Below are 21,838 nucleotides of genomic sequence, written 5' to 3' on the forward strand. Positions count from 1 at the left end.
GACATTACTTTGCCAACAAAGGTCCGTCTAGTCAAGGCTATGGTTTTTCCAGTGGTCATGAATGGATGTGAGAGTTGGACTGTGAAGAAGGCTGAGTGCCAAAGAATTGATGCTTTTGAACTGTGGTGTTGGAGAAGACTCTTGAGAGTCCCTTGGACTGCAAGGAGATCCAACCAGTCCATTCTGAAGGAGATCAGCCCTGGGATTTCTTTGGTAGGAATGATGCTAAAGCTGAAACTCCAGTACTTTGGCCACCTGATTCGAAGAGTTGACTCATTGGAAAAGACTCTGATGCTGGGAGGGATTGGGGGCAGGAGGAGAAGGGGACGACAGAGGATGAGATGGCTGGATGGCATCACTGACTCGATGGACGTGAGTCTGAGTGAACTCTGGGAGTTGGTGATGGACAGGGAGGCCTGGTGTGCTGCGATTCATGGGGTCGCAAAGAGCTGGACACGACTGAGCGACTGAATTGAACTGACACACATTATTTTCTTTCCCAGCCCAAAGTCAATCACAAGGGTCATTTAACTGCAAGTGTCTAGGGAAATGTGGAGTAGCACATGCTTATTTGGTGAGCAGTATAGGACCTTGCATTGCTTCTTCTTCAAGTATAAGTCTTATTTTTAGGAAGGTGCAAAATAGCAACAACCTTTCAATAACATTTACTTTTTATTTTATTGGCTCACTCAATGTTGAACGTTGTCTTTTCTCCATTTTGGAATATTGCAAATCAAGATATGAGCAATTATGGATATATCTTTTCATGGACATTGGTTTTATTGACTTGTGTAAATATCTAGGAGTGAAATGCCAGAGTCTATAGGCAGTATATTATTAAATTTATAAGAAATGGGAGAACTGTTTTTGTTGGTTGTATCATTTTACTCTCCTACCTGTGGTTTATGAGAGTGTCAGTTGTTCCATATCCTAGCCAACATTTGTTACTGTCAGTCTTTTTCATTTTAACTGTTTTTCCCTGGTAGCTCAGACGGTAAAGCATCTGCCTACAATGCGGGATACCCAGGTTCGATCCCTGGGTCGGGAAGATCCCCTGGAGAAGGAAATGGCAACCCACTCCAGTACTCTTGCCTGGAAAATCCCATGGACTCAGGAGCCTGGTAGGCTACAGTCCATGGGGTCGCAAGAGTCGGACACAACTGAGTGACTTCACTTGACTTCAAAATAGCTTGAACCTTAGTGTGACTTAGGGGGATAAAGTCAGAGTAACTACACAAAATGATCCATCTTTTAGTGGTTTTTACAAAAAAACCCCACACAAATTGTAAAGAAAAATCACTAAAAATTGTAAACAAAGATGAAATAATTAAAGCTGCCTTGGAATTAATTTCAGAATTCTTGCGGACAATGATGCTATGGAATAGGAGAAAGTTTGATGATGATTTGGTACTGTAGATTCTGCTAAAATATGTTTTGCTTCAAAAATTGGTATCCAAGCTGAAACAATTGAACTTTTAAAAATAAACTGTTGAAGGACCCCTTTTTATATGCTCAAAACTTGTACTCAAACATGTTGAAGACAAACATTGATCTAACCTCTCACTGATTTTTGTTTACAATGTTTGTGAATTCATGTTTATCTGCAAAGTACAAACAAAAATATTTTCAACAAGATGATTAGTTTTTAGTGAACAGAATAGCAACTGAAAAGATTAATAAATGTGGTGAAATTTATCAGATATAAAGTTGGAAGGTGCTTATTTTCTGAATTTATTAGTTAATACTGCAGCATTTATTGAAAGCATTTCACCTGAAAAAAACTGCCTTTTTGCTTAGTATGTTTAACAGGATGGTAAAAATGACCACTTGTGAATGTTTTTACTGAAAAAAATACTATAAAATGCTTAGACATAAACCTACCTAATGAAGTAAAAGACTTGTTTGTACTCAGAAAACTATGATGCTGATGGAAGAAATTGAAGACAACACAAACAGATGGAAAGATATACTGTGTCCATGGATTGGAAGAATTAATATTGTTAAAATGACAACACTACCCCATGCAATCTACAGATTTAATGCAATTTTTTCATGGGATTCACCAGGCGAGAATACTGGAGTGGGTTGCCATGCCCAGGGGATCTTCCCCACTCAGGGATCAAACCCACGTCTCCTGCGTTGCAGGCAGATTCTTCACTGCTGAGCCACTAGAGAAGCTCAAAGTATGTATGCATAAACAGAAAATTAATTCAGAAAAACTGTTAGTTGTCTACCTAGGCATGATGAGTTATTCTCCTTAAAGGGCCTGCATACACTAGCTTTGGGTGATTGCTAAGCAACCATTGTATTAATTAAGTCATTTCTAGAAAAGAGTCAATTTGGTTTGTCCTTGGTAGTATTGGATGGTGTGTTTCAGCCAAAGAAACTGCCTTAATTTCCTGCAGTATTTGCCTACTACTAGGGTACATCTTCAGAGAAGTCAATGGCACCCTACTCCAGTACTCTTGCCTGGAGAATCCCATGGACGGAGGAGCCTGGTAGGCTGCAGTCCTTGGGGTCCCGAAGAGTCGGACACGACTGAGCGACTTCACTTTCCCTTTTCCCTTTCATGCATTGGAGGAGGAAATGACAACCCACTCCAGTGTTCTTGCCTGGAGAATCCCAGGGACGGGGGAGCCTGGTGGGACAGAGTCGGACATGACTGAAGTGACTTAGCAGCAGCAGCAGCAGGGTACATCTTGCTATAAATAGGTCTCATTGACATTTTAATTACAGTAAGTCCCCTACATATGAACAAGTTCCATTCTGACAATAAGTTTGTAAGTCCAACAAAGTTAGCCTTAGGTACCCAAAGAACACAGTCAGCTATATAGTAGTGTACTGTAATAGGTTTATAATACTTTTCTAATAATATATAAAAATAAACAAAAAGAATAAAGAAAACATTTTAAATCTTACAGTACACTACCTTGAAAAGTAAGGTAGTACACTATAATAGCAGCCATACAGGGCCTGGCATCCAGTGAACAGACAAAAAGAGTTACTGACTAGAGGAGGGAGAGGAGGTGGGAGATGGAAGAGCTGAAAGATCCTCAGCAATAGGAGCTGGAGCACAAGCTACAATTTCACTCAAACTTGAGGTTGACGGAACCCATGTTGGTATCTTTGGAAAGCTCTCAACTTGAAGGCTCATATATAGAGGACTTACTGTAATGCTTAAAAAATAAGCACACAATGTTGTGAATGTACTTAGTGGCACTGAACTAACAGTTAAAAATGGTCAAAATTTATGTTATGAATATTTTACCCCCAAATAGTCCTATGGAAAAATTTACAAGTTAACAGAATTTTAACATTAATACTTGGCTCAGCTCATCTCTCAATGTCAACCCTGAATGTGCTGAGGTTGACTGTGAAAGGATGTGACATTATAGCCTTAGCCAATCTCTTCCTAGCCTTTCTTGTCATGCAGGTGAGGTTGAGGGTGGGGTGGGGAGTGGTGGTGTGCCAGAGAAGGTCTCTCAGTTCAGTTCAGTCACTCAGTCGTGTCCAGCTCTTTGCGACCCCATGAATCGCAGCACGCCAGGCCTCCCTGTCCATCACCAACTCCCAGAGTTCACTCAGACTCACGTCCATCGAGTCAGTGATGCCATCCAGCCATCTCATCCTCTGTCGTCCCCTTCTCCTCCTGCCCCCAATCCCTCCCAGCATCAGAGTCTTTTCCAATGAGTCAACTCTTCGAATCAGGTGGCCAAAGTACTAGAGTTTCAGCTTTAGCATCATTCCTACCAAAGAAATCTCAGCTCCTTCAGAATGGACTGGTTGGATCTCCTTGCAGTCCAAGGGACTCTCAAGAGTCTTCTCCAACACCACATCTCTTGCCAGTTCTGCTGTTACGTAGAGAGCAAGTCTGCGTACATGTTTTCTTGTGTGATTGGAGACCTCTGAGTTGGCAGCAGCGCGCTATTCTTCCTTCATCCTGGAGAAAGGAGCAGTTTAAAGGTTCTGTCGCAGCAGGTGGGACGATCCTGGATATTCTGGCAGCTCCCCTCTGCCACTCTTAGCAGGCAATCAGCGGACGGAGGGCAGGGCTGGAATGAAAAAGGCTTTGGATCTCAGTGACAGGAGATGAAAGTTGCGAAAACTCTGCCCAGGTTTCTGCTCTGGATCAACTTTCCAGGTTATAGGATGAACAAACTCTTAAGACTGGCGGTGGTGCGTCCTCCCTGGGACTCGTGCCTTTGTCCCCCACGCCGGCTCAGAGCCGCTGCGCTCACAGTCCCGGCACCTGCCGGGTGTGCACCCCACCCTCCCGGCGTGCTGGAGCCTCCTCCGCCGCCGCGGGCCCTGCTCCACCAAGCACATGCGCACTGGCGACGCCGGGCCGGCGCCTTCAGTCTCCTCCTCCGCCGCCTCCCGATTCCGCAGTCACTTCCTGCAGCTGTTTCCCTGTGGGTCCGTTTGGACTGACTTTTGACAGACAGCCTTCAGCTGTGGAGGGGGCTCTGCCCGGCCAGCCGAGAAAGTTACGCGGAGGGAGGCGGAGTAGAATCGGGCCGAGCCAGGCGTGGAGGACGGACGGCGGCGGGCGTCCGGGGCAGGCGCGGCGCCCAGACTCCCGGCGCGTCCCGGGGGTTCCGGTAAGTGCGGGCGATCGCGAGCCTCGGGGCATTTAGGACATTTAGGAGCACCAGAGCGACCAGGCTAGCAGTTCCTTTCCGGTGCGGTCTTTCCACCTGCCCTCCACGTGACCGGCTTGCGGTGCTTTTATTTATCTGTTTGTTTTTAAAGCATTTCACGTGTACTGTTTGGATCCTCGAGCTGTGGAGCTGCCTTGGCCCTAGCGCTTGCCCCCGCCCCGTGGGAGACCCGGGATTCCATCTTTCGTGATGGCATCCTCATGGGTGCGTGAGTGCGTGTGCGTGTATGTGTGTGTGTGTGCGTGTATGTGTGTGTGTGCGTGTATGTATGTATATGTGAGTGCGCTCTCTTGTGTATGCATGCACGTTTTAGAAATGTAAGATATATGTGGGCGATGCTGAAGTATATGTAGCTCTGATTCAAATATGTGAAAGGTTTCCTAGGATTCGGGCCAGTCATAACTGAGACTGGAGAACATTCACCAGTTCACCAAGGCCTCTTCTTCCCCAGGTTCTTTCGTTCTTTTGGGTCTTCCTTCTGTGATATACCTTACAACTGGTTATTGTTTTATTTTCCTCTCTCATTCCTTCTCGCTGTGTTCTGATGACCTCTGAATAATGCTCACCGTCTTTCCCTCATTTTCGGAATTCCCAGTTACAGACTTACCTAGTTTCCTGAGGTGCTAGTAACCTGTTCTCTTATTGTCTTCCTTTCCTCCGAAGATTTCTCCAAATGAGAAAGTGGTTGTCTTTAATGCAGTATGTGAAGAGTAGGCCCTAGTTCGATCATGAAAACTATGCTATATGATCATTCCTTTTCTTTAAACAGGGTAGACTGAGAAGCTTTGATTTTCTTTATTGTCCCCTCAACTCTTTCCATACCAGGACATTAACCACCATAAATCCTTCATTTATGCTACTTCAAGCATTAAATTGAATGGCTTTTATGATCTGAGGAATATTTTATTTACATCAGGCGTCAAGTTAGTTTCTTTTAATTTAATGCAGTAGTTGAACAGACCTGAGTCCTATATGCTTTGAATCTCTTTATATTCCACCATATCTGCTTTCACTGAAGGCTTTGTTTTTAGATTTTTATTTTATGCTAGTTTTTTTTTTTTTTTTGCAAGTATAGTAATACCTGATGTAATTGTCTTGTATAGATACTTTTGGGGGAGTTGACATCATTTTGATTGTTAAATATTACAAGAAAGAATTTTGGACTATCTAGGTATTCTTTAAACATTAAAAGGTAAAATGTGATAGTGGGTAAGTTTGTACTGTATGAGAATTTTTTCTTCAATTCAGGAGATTTTATCAGGCCTTTATTATGATGGAAGCCTGTAGACAACGCTGGGGGAGACACATGCTGGTATTTCCTCAAGTGGGAGTGAACTTTTATAAAACAAGTCCAGACATGTCTAGGCCATTGGTAACATTTGATTTTCTCTTTATATTGTGTATTTCCTTTATCAAGATGTTTTAACATCCTCCTCCATCATTTATCTCTGAGCTGGCAGCTTGTCATTGGCACTTTGGTATCCTTTTGTTTCTGTACAGGTGGTATATGTAGTCTTTTAATATTACTAATTGTCATGATTAGGTAGTTAAAATTTTTAAAAAGGGGTCTTTGTCCCCGTAGTTTTCTTTTTTAAAATATCCGTATTTGCCTTTGCTTTCTGAATGTCTTTACTTGGTTTAATTGAGAGGAATAATGTGATTATAGAGAACCTGACTTTTTAAATGTTCTAAATCTGTATTGCTTTTTAAAAAATATTCTCAGAGGTATGGACAGCATATTTCTGCTTGAGAATAAAATAACATTATTGTTTTTCTAAATATTATGCTTATTCAACAATATGCTTATATGCTTATATCAACAATATATGCTTATATTCAACAATAAGAAATATTGTTGAATACTATGACTAATGATGTATGTACTTTGCCATTTAGTACATTATTTTCCCATTGCACTGATAACCTCTCCTGCTCTAAGAGCCTGAATTTAGTACAAAAACTGTTATTTGGTTGAAATTTACAGGTGTAGATACTTATTAAATGTGGTAAAAGAGATTTAACTTTTCAAAATTGTTCTTGGTTGATTTCAGTAAATCTATTATCATAAAACCTATACTTTTCTATTGCAGATGGAAAATTTTGGCACTTAAAATTGCTATGTTCTATTGACCAAAAAGAGGTTTTAATAGTATTGAAAGTGGAAGGAATAGAGGATTTTGAGATAAGGATTTTAATTTGGGTCAGTTAGAATCGTGGGAACTCAAAGCGCATAGTGTGGTTCATTTTGAGATACTCAGGGTTAGGGGCTTCCCTCATAGGTCAGTTGGTAAAGAAATCACCTTCAATGCAGGAGACCCCATTTTGATTCCTGGATCAGGAAGATCCACTGGAGTAGGGATAGACGCACTCCAGGATTCTTGGGCTTTGCTTGTGGCTCAGCTGGTAAAGAATCCGCCTGCAGTGCAAGAGACCTGGGTTTGATCCCTGGATTGGGAAGATTCCCTGAAGAAGGGAAAGGCTACCGACTCCAGTATTCTGGCCTGGAGAATTACCTACATCAAATAGTGCATGAAGTAAGCGTCCAGTGGGGTACTGGATCATACTGCCAGGGCCCCAGTATAATTCTAGTTCCTCAGTCTTTTCAACTATTTGCTTTCTCTTATAGTCTCTATTGTTTCCCTCAGAAAAACCCAGTATGTTCCAATCCCAGTTCAGTTTTACCTGTTTCTCCTGCCTCTGACCCAGATGGCAACTTCTAATCTTGAGTATCTCAAAATGAACCACACTATGTGCTTTGAGTTTCCACGATTCCAATTAACCCAAATTAAAATCCTTATCTCAAAATTTACTCTAGAGAGAGAAATAAAATACTCTGATTTTATAGGAGATTAATGAATCAATCTAAGGCTACATGAGGTGGGGTCTTCAACTTGAGCCTGTGGGGCACAGGCATGTAATATGAATAGAAGCAGCAGGCTGAGTGGGCACTTGAGGCGGCCTAGAGAAGACAAGCTTGGGTACCCAGGACAGTGCCTCTCAATACTCACTAGCTATTGTTGCCCATGTAGGACTATGGTCCAAGTGTTGTCAGATCCCCCTTTTATCAAGAGGAGCCACAAATCTTTTGATTTTGAAATGTTGACAACCAATTCAATTTAAAAATGAAAGCAAAATGAAACACTGTGTATTCCAAACAGAGCACATCTGTGGCTGCATGTGGCCTTCAGGTTGTTTGCAACCTCCACTTTGAAGATTCAAATCAATTTTTTTGGTATTACTAGTTGATCAGAAGGTACATGTTTATTTATTTTTGTCACATTTAGTGACTCAAGAGTTTTTCCAAGATATTAGAGTATATGTCTAATATTAGCTATTAGATATATAGAGTTCCTGGATAGTTAAGCTAGTTCTAGAAGTGTTTGCAGTAGTTTGAACAGTGACACTCTTGATTTCACTGTTTTTGATATTATTTGGATGCAAAGATAGTTTGCATGAAAAGGGGATATTTGCTAAGGTTCTCTGCTGGTGGGATTTTTTTTTTTTTTGTCTATGTATGATTATCATCAAGAGTGTTTTAAGTGTGCCTGAGGGAAGGGGTCTGGACTGGGTGACCTTTGATGTTCATTTCAGTCATGTGACTTTTAGATTTAATTAGCCATGGATGCAATGCTATTAATGTTCATGGGCCAGAGGGACTGCAGTTGGAACTGTGCCAGGCAAAATCAAGCCAAATCCATAAAGCTCTTCTCAGTGGAAGAGTGTTGTGTCAATGTGGATTAACAGATGGGGGAAGTGAGGGAATGAGGGAAAAGAAAGGGAGTCCCAGAGATAGTTTAGAGAAGTAGAGGAAGGAACCTATGATGTGGTCATTTACATATCATATTGCTGATGACACATTTTTAAGTTTTTTTTTTTTTTTCAATATTTGCTGTTGATTCAGATTTGAAGACCTGACTTCTCCTCATCCTTTGGATGATGCCCAAGGCTTTTCTACCCAATGATCCTCTTGCAACACGCCGGGCTTCCTCCGCCTAAGCGGCCCTCATCCTCTCCTCCTATGTCAGTGGCCGCCAGGTCTACAGGAGCCTTGCAGCTTCCACCGCAGAAGCCTTTTGGGCAGGAGGCTTCCTTGCCTTTGGCTGGAGAAGAAGAGCCACCTAAGGGAGGGGAACAAGACACTGCCCTGGAGGAGCTATGTAAGCCCCTGTACTGCAAGCTCTGCAATGTCACCTTGAACTCAGCGCAGCAAGCCCAGGCTCATTATCAGGTAAGGGAAGAAAAGAAAAATCAAGCATCTAGTGGGAGAACATTTCAGGGCTCTGCCCAATTCACAGGTGTCTATGAAATGACCATTTGTGTCTGGAATAATACAATGGCTAAGTGTTTGGCTAAAAGCACAGTGTTGCTACTTTAAAAGAAAACATCACTTTTCGTGGAATGGGATTTCTTTCAACTTCCTACACTTAGCTGTGTGGCATCAGTTTACCTGGGGTTTTGTGTGCGTGTGTGCTCAGTTGCTTCAGTCACGTCTGACTCTTTGTGACCCTGTGGACTGTAGCCCTCTGGGCTCCTCTGTCCAGGGGATTTTCCAGGCAAGAATACCAGAGTGAGTAGCCATTCCTTTCTCTAGGGGATCTTCCTAACCCAGGGATGGAACCCACTTCTTTCACATTTCCTGCATTGGCAGACAGATTCTTTACTACTGGTGCCACCTGGGAAGCCATCTGTTGTTTTAGGCAAATAAAATCACCTATGCATGTTTGAACCTGTGGTCCTAAGGAGATCAGTTGCTTGAAGTATTGTGTACCATACTCAATTCAGTGTTAAAATTGTCTGAAAGAATTAGTTTTATAAATATTCTCTTCCAGCTAATGCAGTTTGTATCAGTTCAGAATATTCTTTGTCTATGAATCTTAAGCTTTTCCTTTTGACCTCTGTCACTGCTAAGGAAAACACAGGTATGTTTCTTGATTGTTTTCTGTATATAAAATTATGTCCTCTTTTTTTTTTGAGAAAAGAGATCTAAGAAGCCATTGAGGCCAAATGCCATTGAATGAAAATATGTTTTCTGGGTCATATTGATTTGACTATTTATTCTCTGCATGAATATCTGAAATAATAGGACACTATGGTAGAAGGATATTTGTTAGGAAGATGTTTCTCCTGTTGTGCCTCTGTAACTTCCTTCAAGTTTTTATTTACTCTGGGTGTAAGTCTTTGCTGTTCTGTTTAGGGCTGATCTTCAAGGTGGCTAATTGCGTCACTTCATGATTGTACATCAGAGACATTTTAATGGTGAATTGTTTTCTTTGGGATTTAGGGGAAGACATGTTACTTGTATGGAGCTCCTGTTGTTGGCTTGATTTTGCCCTCCAACGCAAAGAGTTAATTATATCATCCGATATTGGCATGTCGCTGTTGCTCCTTGACCAGTGTGTTCGTCGCTCTGTCGTGTCCGACTCTTTGATCATTATTGGTTCATAAAAGCCTCTTCTGGATTTATCTTACGTTTCTTTCTTTCCCCATCCCCCACTCTCATCCCCTCTGTGTATCACTTCCCATGACAGTGGTTTGACACGGCTTCTTCTTTTGCCAGTTTTACTTTTCGGTTGTGGCCTGTTAGGATGATCCATGTCAGATTCAACTCGCAGTGCTATTAACAGCTTTGTCTTCATTTGTTTCTGTGGCATGTTTGGTCTTATGGCCTACGACTCATGGAAATCAAGCCTGGTTTCTAAAGTTTTGATTTTTTGCTGTTTAAACCATTAACTTGGGAGCAAGTTAATTGTGTGTCATATACACATGTAAGTACCATTTACAGAAAAGTTGTCTGCTTTTATGCGGGAAAACTCTTGGGCAATATGTAATTTAAACATATGTGCATGGATTGTACATACACCTCCTGCCTTTTTCCTTCCTAATATCTCTTTGTGACAGTGATGGATGCTTCTGGTTATGCATAGAGTTCAGTTTGATCAGAGTCATTGGATTATAAGGCTTAAACTAGATAAGAGAACCAGAATTTATTTAGGTTTTTTTCTTTTCTTCTACACTTGTGTGCATGTGTGCTCTGAACTTTTTAGCTGATGAGTAATATATACTTAATTTCAGCTTCCTCGGTGATACAGTGAATATATGAATTAGAAAATATAAGAAAATGGAATTAAATTTTAGATAATCAGAATTTTTAAGTGGAAAAGTTGGAGAAGGACAGCCTGTTCTAGAAACAATTTAAGCAGCCAAGAACTGAGGAAAAGTAGAGTAGAGAAGAAGCAAACTGGTACCTAGAGAGTGGAACCTAATAGAAAACAACAAGTTTGAGTGTAATAAAAGCCAGTTCTTAAGAGCTCAGAAGCAAACATTTGAATGAAACCAGTGTTACTGGTAATTCTTAGGGGAAGAAGTTTTCTTCCTCTAAGAAACAAAGCAAGCTGTTCATGTATAAAAGTACAGAGCAGTTTCATTAGGATAGCATACTGCTAAGTCACTTCAGTCGTGTCCGACTCTGTGCGACCCCATAGAGGCAGCCTACCAGGCTCTGCCGTCCTTGGGATTCTCCAGGCAAGAACACTGGAGTGGGTTGCCATTTCCTTCTCCAATGCATGAAAGTGAAAAGAGAAAGTGAAGTCACTCAGTCGTGTCCGACCCTCAGTGACCCCATGGAATGCAGCCTTCCAGGCTCCTCCATCCATGGGATTTTCCAGGCAAGAGGACTGGAGTGGGGTGCCATTGCCTTCTCCATAGGATAGCATAGAAGAAAGCTAATCCAGAAATGAAATCTGGATTTCAACCTGAGAGAAATGTCAGCATGCGAGAGTGTGGATCAAAGGGTAGATCAGAATAATAAATAATCTGAGTGTGAACACAACATATGTGGGTGCACCAACATAGGAAAAAAGCATAGAAATGTTATCCTGAAAGATACATCTAAGACTATACCAAGGGTACACGAATAGGCTGTGATTTAGGAAGTCTTCTAGAGACAAGGGTAAAACTAATGAGTGAGGCTTACTGAGGACCAGAAATGGGCAGAATAGCAATGATTGTACACTGATACAGCAAGGTGGCTGATGAGATGATGGAAATAAAGTTCTATTTCAACTCTAAAACATGCTTTGTAATTTTTTAATACTGACTGGTACCAAGACCACAGATTCATTATGTGTGAGATAAAATGGATCAGTGGTAGCCTATTTATAAGCTAGAAACACATTCATGTGAGGTAATAAATCACAGTTGATTACATTACTCAAAATGTTTTAGTCAGTTGATGCCATTGTTGAAATGTCAAAGTTTCAAATTGCCCAGGGTATTGTAAACAGCCTTCAGTCTGGTTTGTGTGGTGTTATGGTAGAGACTGACCATATCATGCTCCAGTAATCCAGGACACACAATGGAAACTGCTCAACAAATACTTCCCTTTAAGCTCACTGAGATTTTCCCCTGCCATCCTTGTGTTCCTAAGCTGGGGCTGCCTTAGTGATGACCCATGCACATCAGTGGTCATCACAGATTTAGTTCTATTCCTAGGACTTTTTAACCCAGTCAGCTTGCTTCAAAATAACGCTTTGCTATTGTTTCATTTTTAATGATGGTACATATTTTTGTGGTCTCAAAATGATGACTTTAGTTATAATTTAAAGTAAAACCTTTGGAGGAAAAATATGTATTCATTTTATTAAAATCTGTCTGTAGGCTTCAGGTGACTTAGGGTAAGCCAGACATGGAGCAACATAATACTGTTTCAGCAGCATAATTGCCCAGAGGAAGAATCACTTTAGGATAGAAGGTCATTAATAGAAATGTAAAAAGCAAAAAGCATTAGATAAATTTTGCTAAGGCCTCTACATTTTGAAATAACATCAACCATTTTTTCCTGTTAATTCATGTAACTCATTTGAAAAAGAACTAGTTATTCAAGGTACATTTTAAAAATCTGTCATCAACATAGATTTCTATTCATAATATTTAGTAGCCAAACAACAACCTACCATAGTAAGTAGATTAATTTGAAAAACACAGAACACAGGGCAAAAAAGTAGTTCTAGAATTGAAATACATAAGGTAGTGACCTTAATTCATAATTCAGAGGATACAGCTGATGTTATCCCCAAATTTAAAGTACTGATTTTGGCACATACATTTTTACGTTGATCACCCAGCTTTGGATGATGCCAGCTTTGGATGGCATAATCTCTAATGTCAGCTAATGTTTATGTTTTTCGCTCCCCTCCACCCCCACCCCCCCCCCCTGCCCACCGCCAAATTTCCCATTTGATTGTTTTCCAGTTGAACTTGCAGTGTACTGAGAGTGGTCAAAATAAACTTTGTTGGTGGATAGAAGCTCTCTGTGACCCTGTTAGCTGGATCTCACCACCTTTCTGCTTCCCTGTCGCATCCTGCCTACATCTTGCACGCTTAGTCACTCAGTCATGTCTGACTCTTTGTGACACAGGGCAGGCGGATTCTTGACTGCTGAGCCACCAGGGAAGCCCCCTCCCTACCTGGTTTCTTTGCATTTCACAATAGATATCCTTTCTTCTTTACAAGGCTGATTCCTCACCCTGTGCTCGGGATTTCATCACCTGTCATCCCTTCTTTACCTCAATCAGATTAAAAACATGCTTAGGTTTTTTCCCCCATGTCAATAAAAATAGCGACAAAAACCTTTCCTTTCCTTTTAATTCCTCTTGTTAGCAATCTTTCTTTTCTTCTGTCCTTAAGAGTTCTGCTGGATATACTTGTCTTCTTCAAGTTTTCATTTCCCTACCCACCATACTCTGGTTTCCATTCTAGTATTCTAGTGAAATGGTCCTTTTCAAGGCTATCTGTGACATTAGAGGTGAAATCTAGCTCCTTCTCACTTAGCCTCTTTGTAGCATTTGCACTGGTAACAGTTTACTCCTTAAAACATGCAAAGATATTTTTCTCAAAATAATGCCTATAGAATAAAGATTTATAATGAAAAGCAGTAATCACCTGTTCTCACTTCCACAGCTATGCCCTACCTTTTCTTCTCTATTCTTCTTTCTGCCTCCCATCTTGGGTTAGCTCTAGTTTTATTTTGACAACATCAAGTTTTATAACATTTTTGTTTATTCTATAATCAGATTAAGTTTCCTATGCTTGATATTTGCAAGTTGACTTGAATTGTTAAAAATTGATATTTAGCTTTTGTATTATTAGTAGGGAAATGTTCAGTGCAAAGCTATTTATTTCTTTCTGTTTCCAATGTCATGGTTCCACACCACTTAAAAGAGATGTTCAAATGGATAGCTCTTTCTTGAAAGTCACCAGTTCCTCAAAATCATTCCCTTTTAGTTTCCTTCAGATGTGTATTATAACTTTGAAATAGCTTTTTGTTTTTCCCTGAGTTTCTCACACTTTCTTAAAAAAAATAGAAGATACTTATGCCTTAAAAAAATCTGCTGCTGCTGCTGCTAAGTCGCTTGAGTCGTGTCCGACTCTGTGCGACCCCATAGACGGCCTCCTACCACGCTCCTCTGTCCCTGGATTCTCCAGGCAAGAACACTGGAGTGGGTTGCCATTTCCTCCTCCAGTGCATGAAAGTGAAAAGTGAGGGTGAAGTCGTGAAAAGTGAAAGTGAAGTCGCTCAGTCTGTCCATGGGATTTTCCAGGCAAGAGTACTGGAGTGGGGTGCCATTGCCTTCTCTGTAAAAAAAACTACTAGCTTCTTAATCTTTCTTTTTATTGTTTATAATCCATTTCACTTATCTTCATGAAACCCACTGATTGCTTGTTCTAATTTGAACCAGATACTTTACATTTGGATCATGACTTCATTGTGTATCTTTTTTTGTTTCCAGTAGTTTTTCATTGCTTTCATTTTCCCCCTTCTTTTTGTTACATGATATATCTTTATCATATCCTCATTTTCCCCTCCAAACTCTTGATCACTCTATGTATTGTGTGGAATCTCCTTTTTGCCCCCAGATCCTTCTGTCTTCTTGCTCCATTCTCAACTGGTTGCCCTCTGAGTTTGCTGCACAGCTGTTAGTTTTGAATTTTTCTTCATTGCTCTATGGCTTAGGTTGCCATTTTCTAAATATGCATGTTTTCCTTTTTTTATCCTGTTTTGTTGGAGTACATCTTCACATTACTTGAAGAAAGGATAAATATAAATGTAAATTACAGCACATTTCTCTCTCTTTAAAGTGAAGTAGTAATGAGTGGAAAATAATATTTTTCTGAGACACCTTTGTGTGTCTAAAAATGTCTGTATTAGAACTTCATACTTGACAGTTTGGTTCCAGGTTGACTATTATTTTCCTAAAAGGTTAAAAGCTATACCGCATTGTGTGTGCATGTATACCTGTGTATTTTGTTTTGTTTTGGTCTTCCTAGTGTTGCTGGAGAGAAATCTTATTCAGATTCTTTTTCTCTTGTGGGTGACCCACTTTAATTTTGGGCTTTTTTTCCCTGGAAGTTTTTCGGCTTTCTTTTTTATCCTTGGTATCTAAAATTTCAGAGTGATGGGTGTGTTTCGGTCTGGGTCTTCATTCATCTGTCCCTGTCAGCCCTAGAGGATCCTTTCAGTTTGCATACTCTCATTTCTCTTGAGCTCTGGGGAATTTTCTTTGATATGATTTCCTTGATAATATTCTTCTCTATATTTCTCTTTTTTTCCCCTGGTAATTCTATTAGCACTATCTTGGATTAGCTGGATTGATTCTTTGTATTTCTTATTTCTCCCTTTTATTGAATTTCTGAGAGGTATTCTTGAATTCTAATGCTGTGTTGAATTTTTTTAATTTTGATAATCATATCTTTAATTTTTAGGGGTATATTGATTTATTATTTTCTTTTCTAGCATCTGTTTTATAGGATATTAGTTAATATATCATGGGGTCAGACTAGTGTTTAAGTTCTAGTACGAAATACTCACTAGATGTATGGTATTGGAAATATACCCTAATTTCTCTATGCCTCATGAAGATGGTGATGATAATGATGACACTTATCATACCTGCAAGTTAGTAGGTATAAAATATTTAGGACAGCTCCTAGTACTTGAGTGAGTCCTTAATTGTGTTTAGTTGTCCTAAGGTGCAATGGAGCAGGGTGGTTTGGACTCTGGAACAAGAGTATTCTCATTTCTGGCATTTACTTGTGGCTTTGGGCAACTTTTATTTTATTTTATTAACTTCTAAATGTGAATAGTTTTATTGTATAAAACGCTTCTTAAAAATTTCTGCATGCACCTCATCAGATTCCCCCAATATTAATATTTTATATACCTAAAGTATAGTTATCAAAATCAGGAACTCAATACTGATAACAACAATATTATCTGCTCTACAGACTGTTTTGTTGTTCAGTTGCTAAGTCATGTTTGACCCTTTGTGACCCCATGGACTGTAGCACACCAGGCTTCCCTGTCCTTCACCATCTCTCAGAGTTTGCTCAAACTCTTGTCCATTGAGTTGGTGATGCCATCCAACCATCTCATCCTCTGGCGTCCCCTTCTCCTCCTGCCTTCAATCTTTCCCAGGATCAGGGTCTTTTCTAGTGAGTTGGCTCTTCGCATCAGGGGGGCCAGAGCATTAGAGCTTCAGCTTCAGCATCTGTCCTTCCAATAAATATTCAGGGTTGATTTCCTTTAGGATTGACTGGCTTGATCTCCTTCCATTCCAGGGGAGTATCAAGAGTCTTTGCCAGCACCATAATTCAAAAGCATCAATTTTTCGGTGCTCAGCCTTCTTTATGGTCCAACTCTCACATCCGTACGACTACTGGAAAAACCATAGTTTTGGCTATACAGACCTTTTACATTTCATCAATTGTTTACTAATGTCCTTTCTCTGGTTCAGGGATTCAATCCTAGATAAATTTTTGCATGTAGTGTTATGTGTTCTTTAATGTGGATGGGTTAAATTTTTCTATGCTTTTTACTGTCTTGCAGTTTTTGAGTTGTTTTGTAGAATGACCCAATTTGGGTTTGTTTGTTGTTTTCTCATGATTGAATTCAGGTTATGTGGGGGTTTTTTTGGACAGGAATACCACAGAACTGATGTTGTGTCTTTCCCATTTTTTCATATTGGAAAGGACTTGATGTGAATATTTCCATCACTGCTGCTGTTCACTTTTGATCACTGATTAAGGTGGTGCCTGCTGGGGCTCTCCTTTGTAAAATTACTGTTTTTCTTCTTATGTTTAATAAGTATCATATGGGGAAACACCTTGGGACTATGTGAATATTTCTCATTCTATTTTTACATAGTGATGTACATAATAGTGATAATAGCATCTATTAATGATTTTTCCCTGCAGTAATTATTACCGTGGTGTTTGCCAAATGGTGATTTTTCTGCTTCAATCATTCTTTCTATATTTATAGTTAGAATTTTACTTTAATGAAGAACTTTCCCAAATAATTAGTATCACTATGGATTGTAGATTCTTATATTAATTCAGGGATATAAATACTTACTATAATTTATTTTGATGTATTCACTGTCTCACATTTGACCAGTGTGTTTCCCTTCAGGCTGGTGCTTATATTCATTTGACATGTCCCCATTATTTTTGGTGTAGTTCCTTACTTTCTGACAGTACAAAGTATTCCAGGATTTTTTGGTACCTTCCCCATGTCAACCATTTCTTCAAGGAGCCAGTTTTTTTTTTTTTTTTAATTGGAGAATGGTATTTAGAGACCAAAATCTGAGTGTTGGGTGTGCCTTTTGGTACTTGAGTGTCATTGCTTCTAGATCTTCTTATGATAGAGGTAGTTATATATGTTTCATTATACACAGCACACACATTCACACACACACACACGTACATACTCACAGTACACATAAAAATAGTTCTGGGATTGATAATCTATGTCCTTTTGGAAAATAAGCATGCTAACGAGAGGATAATATTTATGTCTTGTTCTTTTGGTGTCTAGCATTATAGTGTGTAGTCAAAATACTGTTTTACAAAATTACTTAGGTTACAAAGATGCTGCTCTGCTAGTGTTGTCCTTTGTAAAGTTATTGTTTTTCTTTTTGTGCTTGGTAAGTATTATGGGAGAGATACTTTCAGACTGACTATGTGAATAGTTTTTTCCTTCCCTCCTCCTTTGGTGTGGTCATGTGATTTTTTCATACAGTTAGGCTTATTTCTGTTTGTACTTATTTCACTTTGGGTCTTCCCCAATTCTTGTTGACTTTGATTCTTTTTCTAAGCCTGTAGAATGTTAATATAGTTCTAAAAGTCAGAATCATACAAAAAGGTGTATTTATTTAGAGTTTTAATTCATTTTTATTGGAGTAGAGTTGCTTTACAATGTTGTGTTAGTTTCCACTGTACAGCAAGGTTAATCAGCTATATGTATACATATATCCCTCTTTCTTGGATTTCCTTCCCTTCCAGGTCGCCACAGAGCACTAACAGAGTTTCCTGAGCTATACAATAGGTTCTCATTAGTTATCTCTTTTATACTTAGTATCAATAGTGTATGTATTTCAATCCTAATCTCTCAATTCATCCCACACCCCCGCTCCCCACCTGGTCTCCATATGTTTGTTCTCTACACCTGTGCAAAAGGTATATTTAGAAAGGTGTCACATTATATCATCCCTTGTACTCCTTTTTCATTTTCTCCTCATTTACACTATTTTATATGATTTTACCAACCTGTTCAGTTATTTACTGTTTTACTACCTGATTTGTCAGTTTTTAATGGTATCCCAACTGTTGCCTATTACAGAATCAATGAGCTTATTCTACTTTCCTTTTCCCATTTTTGTTGCATTATTTCCATTGTGTCATAATGTATAATATTTAAACATTAATCTTTCACTGTCATCTTCACCTTTTTAGTGTTTGATACAGTTCAGTTCAGTCTCTCAGTCGTGTCCAACTCTTTATGACCCCATAGACTGCAACATGCCAGGCTTTCCTGTCCATCACCAACTCACAGAGCTTGCTCAAACTCATGTCCATTGAGTTGGTGATGCCATCCAACCATCTCATCCTCTGTCGTCCCTTTCTCTGCCTGCCTTGCCTTCAATCTTTCCCAGGATTGATCAATTTAGACACCTGAAAATAACATCAGTCCTTTTGGTGGTTTCCCCAGTCATTTCTTGGGTGAATGAAGTGTTAGTAGATTTTTCAAGAGTGCCTTTTAAGTACTGAATTCCTAAGGTCTTGTGTATTTAGAAATATTTTTTCTAGTCTTCACATTTGATACAGAAATAGTTGGCTGGGCATAAAATCCATGGTTCACACCTTTATTTTTTAAAAAAGGCTGTTCCATTATTGCCTTGCTTTGTGTATTGTGGACGCCATTCTAATTCCTTAACCTTTGCAAGTTATTTGATTTTTGCCTGGAGAGTTTAAGAGGACTTTTTTTTTCTTTTCTTTGAAGTCTCATACAGTTTAAAAGATCGACTGGAGATTTGATTGTTCTGGGTTAATTTTCCCAGATACCTGGCATGCCTTTTCAATATGTAGATTCGGATCTTCATTTACTTTTGGACAATTTTAGACGCTTTTGAACAATTATAGTTTCAAATGTTAGTTCTGTTTGATTGTTTGATTTTGCTTTTCTTCTCTGGGGACTCCAGTTCTATATAAGTCATTCTTTCTTGTCTTCCACTTCTATTGCTTCCTCTCTTGACCCTTTACATTTTTTTATTTTTATCATTTTTATTTTCTTGACTGCTTTTCCGTCTTTCATCAATGCCTCTTACTACATTTCATTTGAGTCTATTCTTTGACAGTTGGGTTTACTCCTCATTTTGGATATAAGTACTTTTTACTTTCTAGAATTTAATTATCCTTCTTTTCATTTCTCATTATATTTTGCCTAATTTTTCTTTGTACAATTTGAATTCCTATTTCAAGGTGATTTTTTTTATATCCCCAAGTTTTGTTTGAATATATATTTAATTCTGTTTGGAGTGTTGTTTTCTTTTGTTTCTTTTTGTTTGTTTTGGAGGTGTAATTCATTTGCTGAGATGTATTTTTTTGGTAACTTTGTGTAGAATTGATTTCTTTTTGTGTATTTAGTATGTGGGTTTTGGGTAGTTTATGAGATTCATAATTCAGTGGCAACCTCTTCTATCACTGTAGCAAAGTCCAGTTCTTTAATAATTTTTTTTTTTTATGGTGGTCCGGAGAGTGTTTGTATGTCCTCTGATTTTTTTTTAAAAATTCACTTTTGACTGCACTGGGTCACTGTTGCTGTGCAAGGGCTTTCTCTAGTTGTGGTGAGCAGGGGCTACTCTCTAGCTGTGGCACGCAAGACCCAGAACGTGCGGGCTTCGGTAGTTGTGGCTTGTGGGCTCCCGAGTACAGGCTCAGTAGTTATTGCACATGGGCTTAGCTGCTCTGAGGCATGTGGAATCTTCCTGGACCAAGGATTGAACCTGTGTCTCCTACAATGGTAGGCAGATTCTTTGCCACTGGACCACCTGGAAAGTCCTGTCTTCTGAATTTTGCTTTGTTCTTTTTTGTCCTGAGGATGCTGACTTTTCCCATTACTTCTCTTCCTCTTCACCTGCTTGTTGCCAAAGGGTGCTGCTCCCCTCCTTTTTGCCTTTTTCTCTTCTAAAAGCCACTTTGAAGATAGCCACTTCAGATCCTGTGTACATTTAAGTCCCTGTCTAGCAGTCGGTGACTGGATCATGCTTTAATATTTATAAAATTGGGGGATTTACTTTTTCTGGTGGTGGTTATAAAGCAATCTTAGCTTTATAATCTAGCTGCAAGCTCCTTCTCTGTGTCCTTCGGTTGTTGTTGGACTGCTCTCGCTTACTGGGAAGGCTTGTGGCAGGAGCATGAGTGATTACTCATTGGGATTTGATGTCTTTTCTTTTTTACTTACTGTTATTTTGGAGTCTGGGCATTCTGTGGCTTCTAGTTGTATGGAGGGCATGGATTTTGTGTTTTGTCTTTCTTATTGTTCTGTGTTGTTTGTGGAGGATGTATGGAGAAACGCAAATCTAGGCAGCCTCTATGGAGCTATCTGAAAACTCTTGGGTAAATGATTAACTCATTGAACTTAGTTTCCTAATGTGTAAAATGGGGACAGTAATTTTACCTACTTGATAGAGATTTCATGATGGTTAAATGAGATAATATTGATAAAGTGTTTAGAACACTACCTGTCACATGAGTGCTCAAAATTGTTAGTCGCCATTGTTATCATTAATGTATGGATGCGATATTTGCTCAAATACTGCTGTAGATACTGGTTTGGAATTAAATGCCTGATACTATCTAAGGTTGATCCCTCCTGTAATCCTGTGTACCTCATTTTCTTCTGCCTTTTTATGGACTGTGGTTCTGTAACTGTGGTATAGGTCCTGCATATCTGTTCTTTTGTTTTAGTGACTTCCTCCTGTTGCCATGCAAACAAGCCTAAGCCATCTTAAATTTTTTTTCCTACTGATTCATTTCCCCTTCTAACTCTGTACTCTGTTTCTCTGCTCCATGTTGTAGTAGAACTTGTCCGTGTAGCTGCCTGTATTATACTGGTTGTCTCCATTTTCACCTCTCCCATTCTTTCCCTTCATGTGGTCTTTTATCCCCCACTACTCTACTGAAGTGGTTCTTACCAAGGTTATTCTTTATATCTGTTATATCTGTATCTTTTCAAATCCACTGTTACTTCTCTGTGCTGACCTGGTAGAACCATTCCTTTTTTTGTTATTGCTGTTTTAAAATCATTTTGAAGCCCCTCAGATACAAAAAATATTTGAAATAATATAATGGACATGTGTATTTGTCATGTAGCTTCTAGAATGAAAAGCTAGAGTCATCTAGCTTCAGTTCAATTGAACTTGTGTCCTTTCCCAACTAAGCTGCTCCTATCTGAAAGGTCAGTTTTCATTCCAGTCACAAAAAAAGGCAATGCCAAAGAATGTTCAAACTACCACACAGTTGCACTCATCTCACATGCTAGCAAAATAATGGTCAAAATTCTCCAAGCTAGGCTTCAACAGTATGTAAATAGAGAACTTCCAGATGTTGTAGCTGGATTTAGAAAAGGCAGAGGAACCAGAGATCAAATTGCCAATATCTGCTAGATCACAGAAAAACTAAGAGAATTCCAGAAAAAACATCTGCTTCTGCTTCACTGACTACACTAAAGCCTTTGACTGTGTGGATCACAACAAACTGTGGAAAATTATTCAAGAGATGGGAATACCAGACACCTTGCCTACCTCCTGGGAAATCTGTATGCAGGTCAAGAAGCAACA

General features: G+C 39.4%; 1 protein-coding gene across 5 annotated transcripts in view; it reads left to right on the forward strand.

Annotated features, from left to right (window-relative positions):
• Positions 1 to 4,343: 4,343 nt before the first annotated feature.
• The window catches only part of ZMAT3 (zinc finger matrin-type 3), a 38,895-nt gene continuing 21,400 nt past the window's right edge, over positions 4,344 to 21,838 (forward strand). The window contains 2 exon segments of one of the 5 annotated variants that reach the window (NM_001076108.1): positions 4,344 to 4,601; positions 8,563 to 8,889. In NM_001076108.1, coding sequence (NP_001069576.1) covers positions 8,620 to 8,889 — 270 coding nt within the window. In that variant the 5' untranslated portion in view covers positions 4,344 to 4,601; positions 8,563 to 8,619. 5 annotated transcript variants of the gene reach the window in all.

The sequence above is a fragment of the Bos taurus genome, chromosome 1, assembly GCF_002263795.3.
Source record: "Bos taurus isolate L1 Dominette 01449 registration number 42190680 breed Hereford chromosome 1, ARS-UCD2.0, whole genome shotgun sequence".
In the NCBI taxonomy this organism is placed as follows: domain Eukaryota; kingdom Metazoa; phylum Chordata; class Mammalia; order Artiodactyla; family Bovidae; genus Bos; species Bos taurus.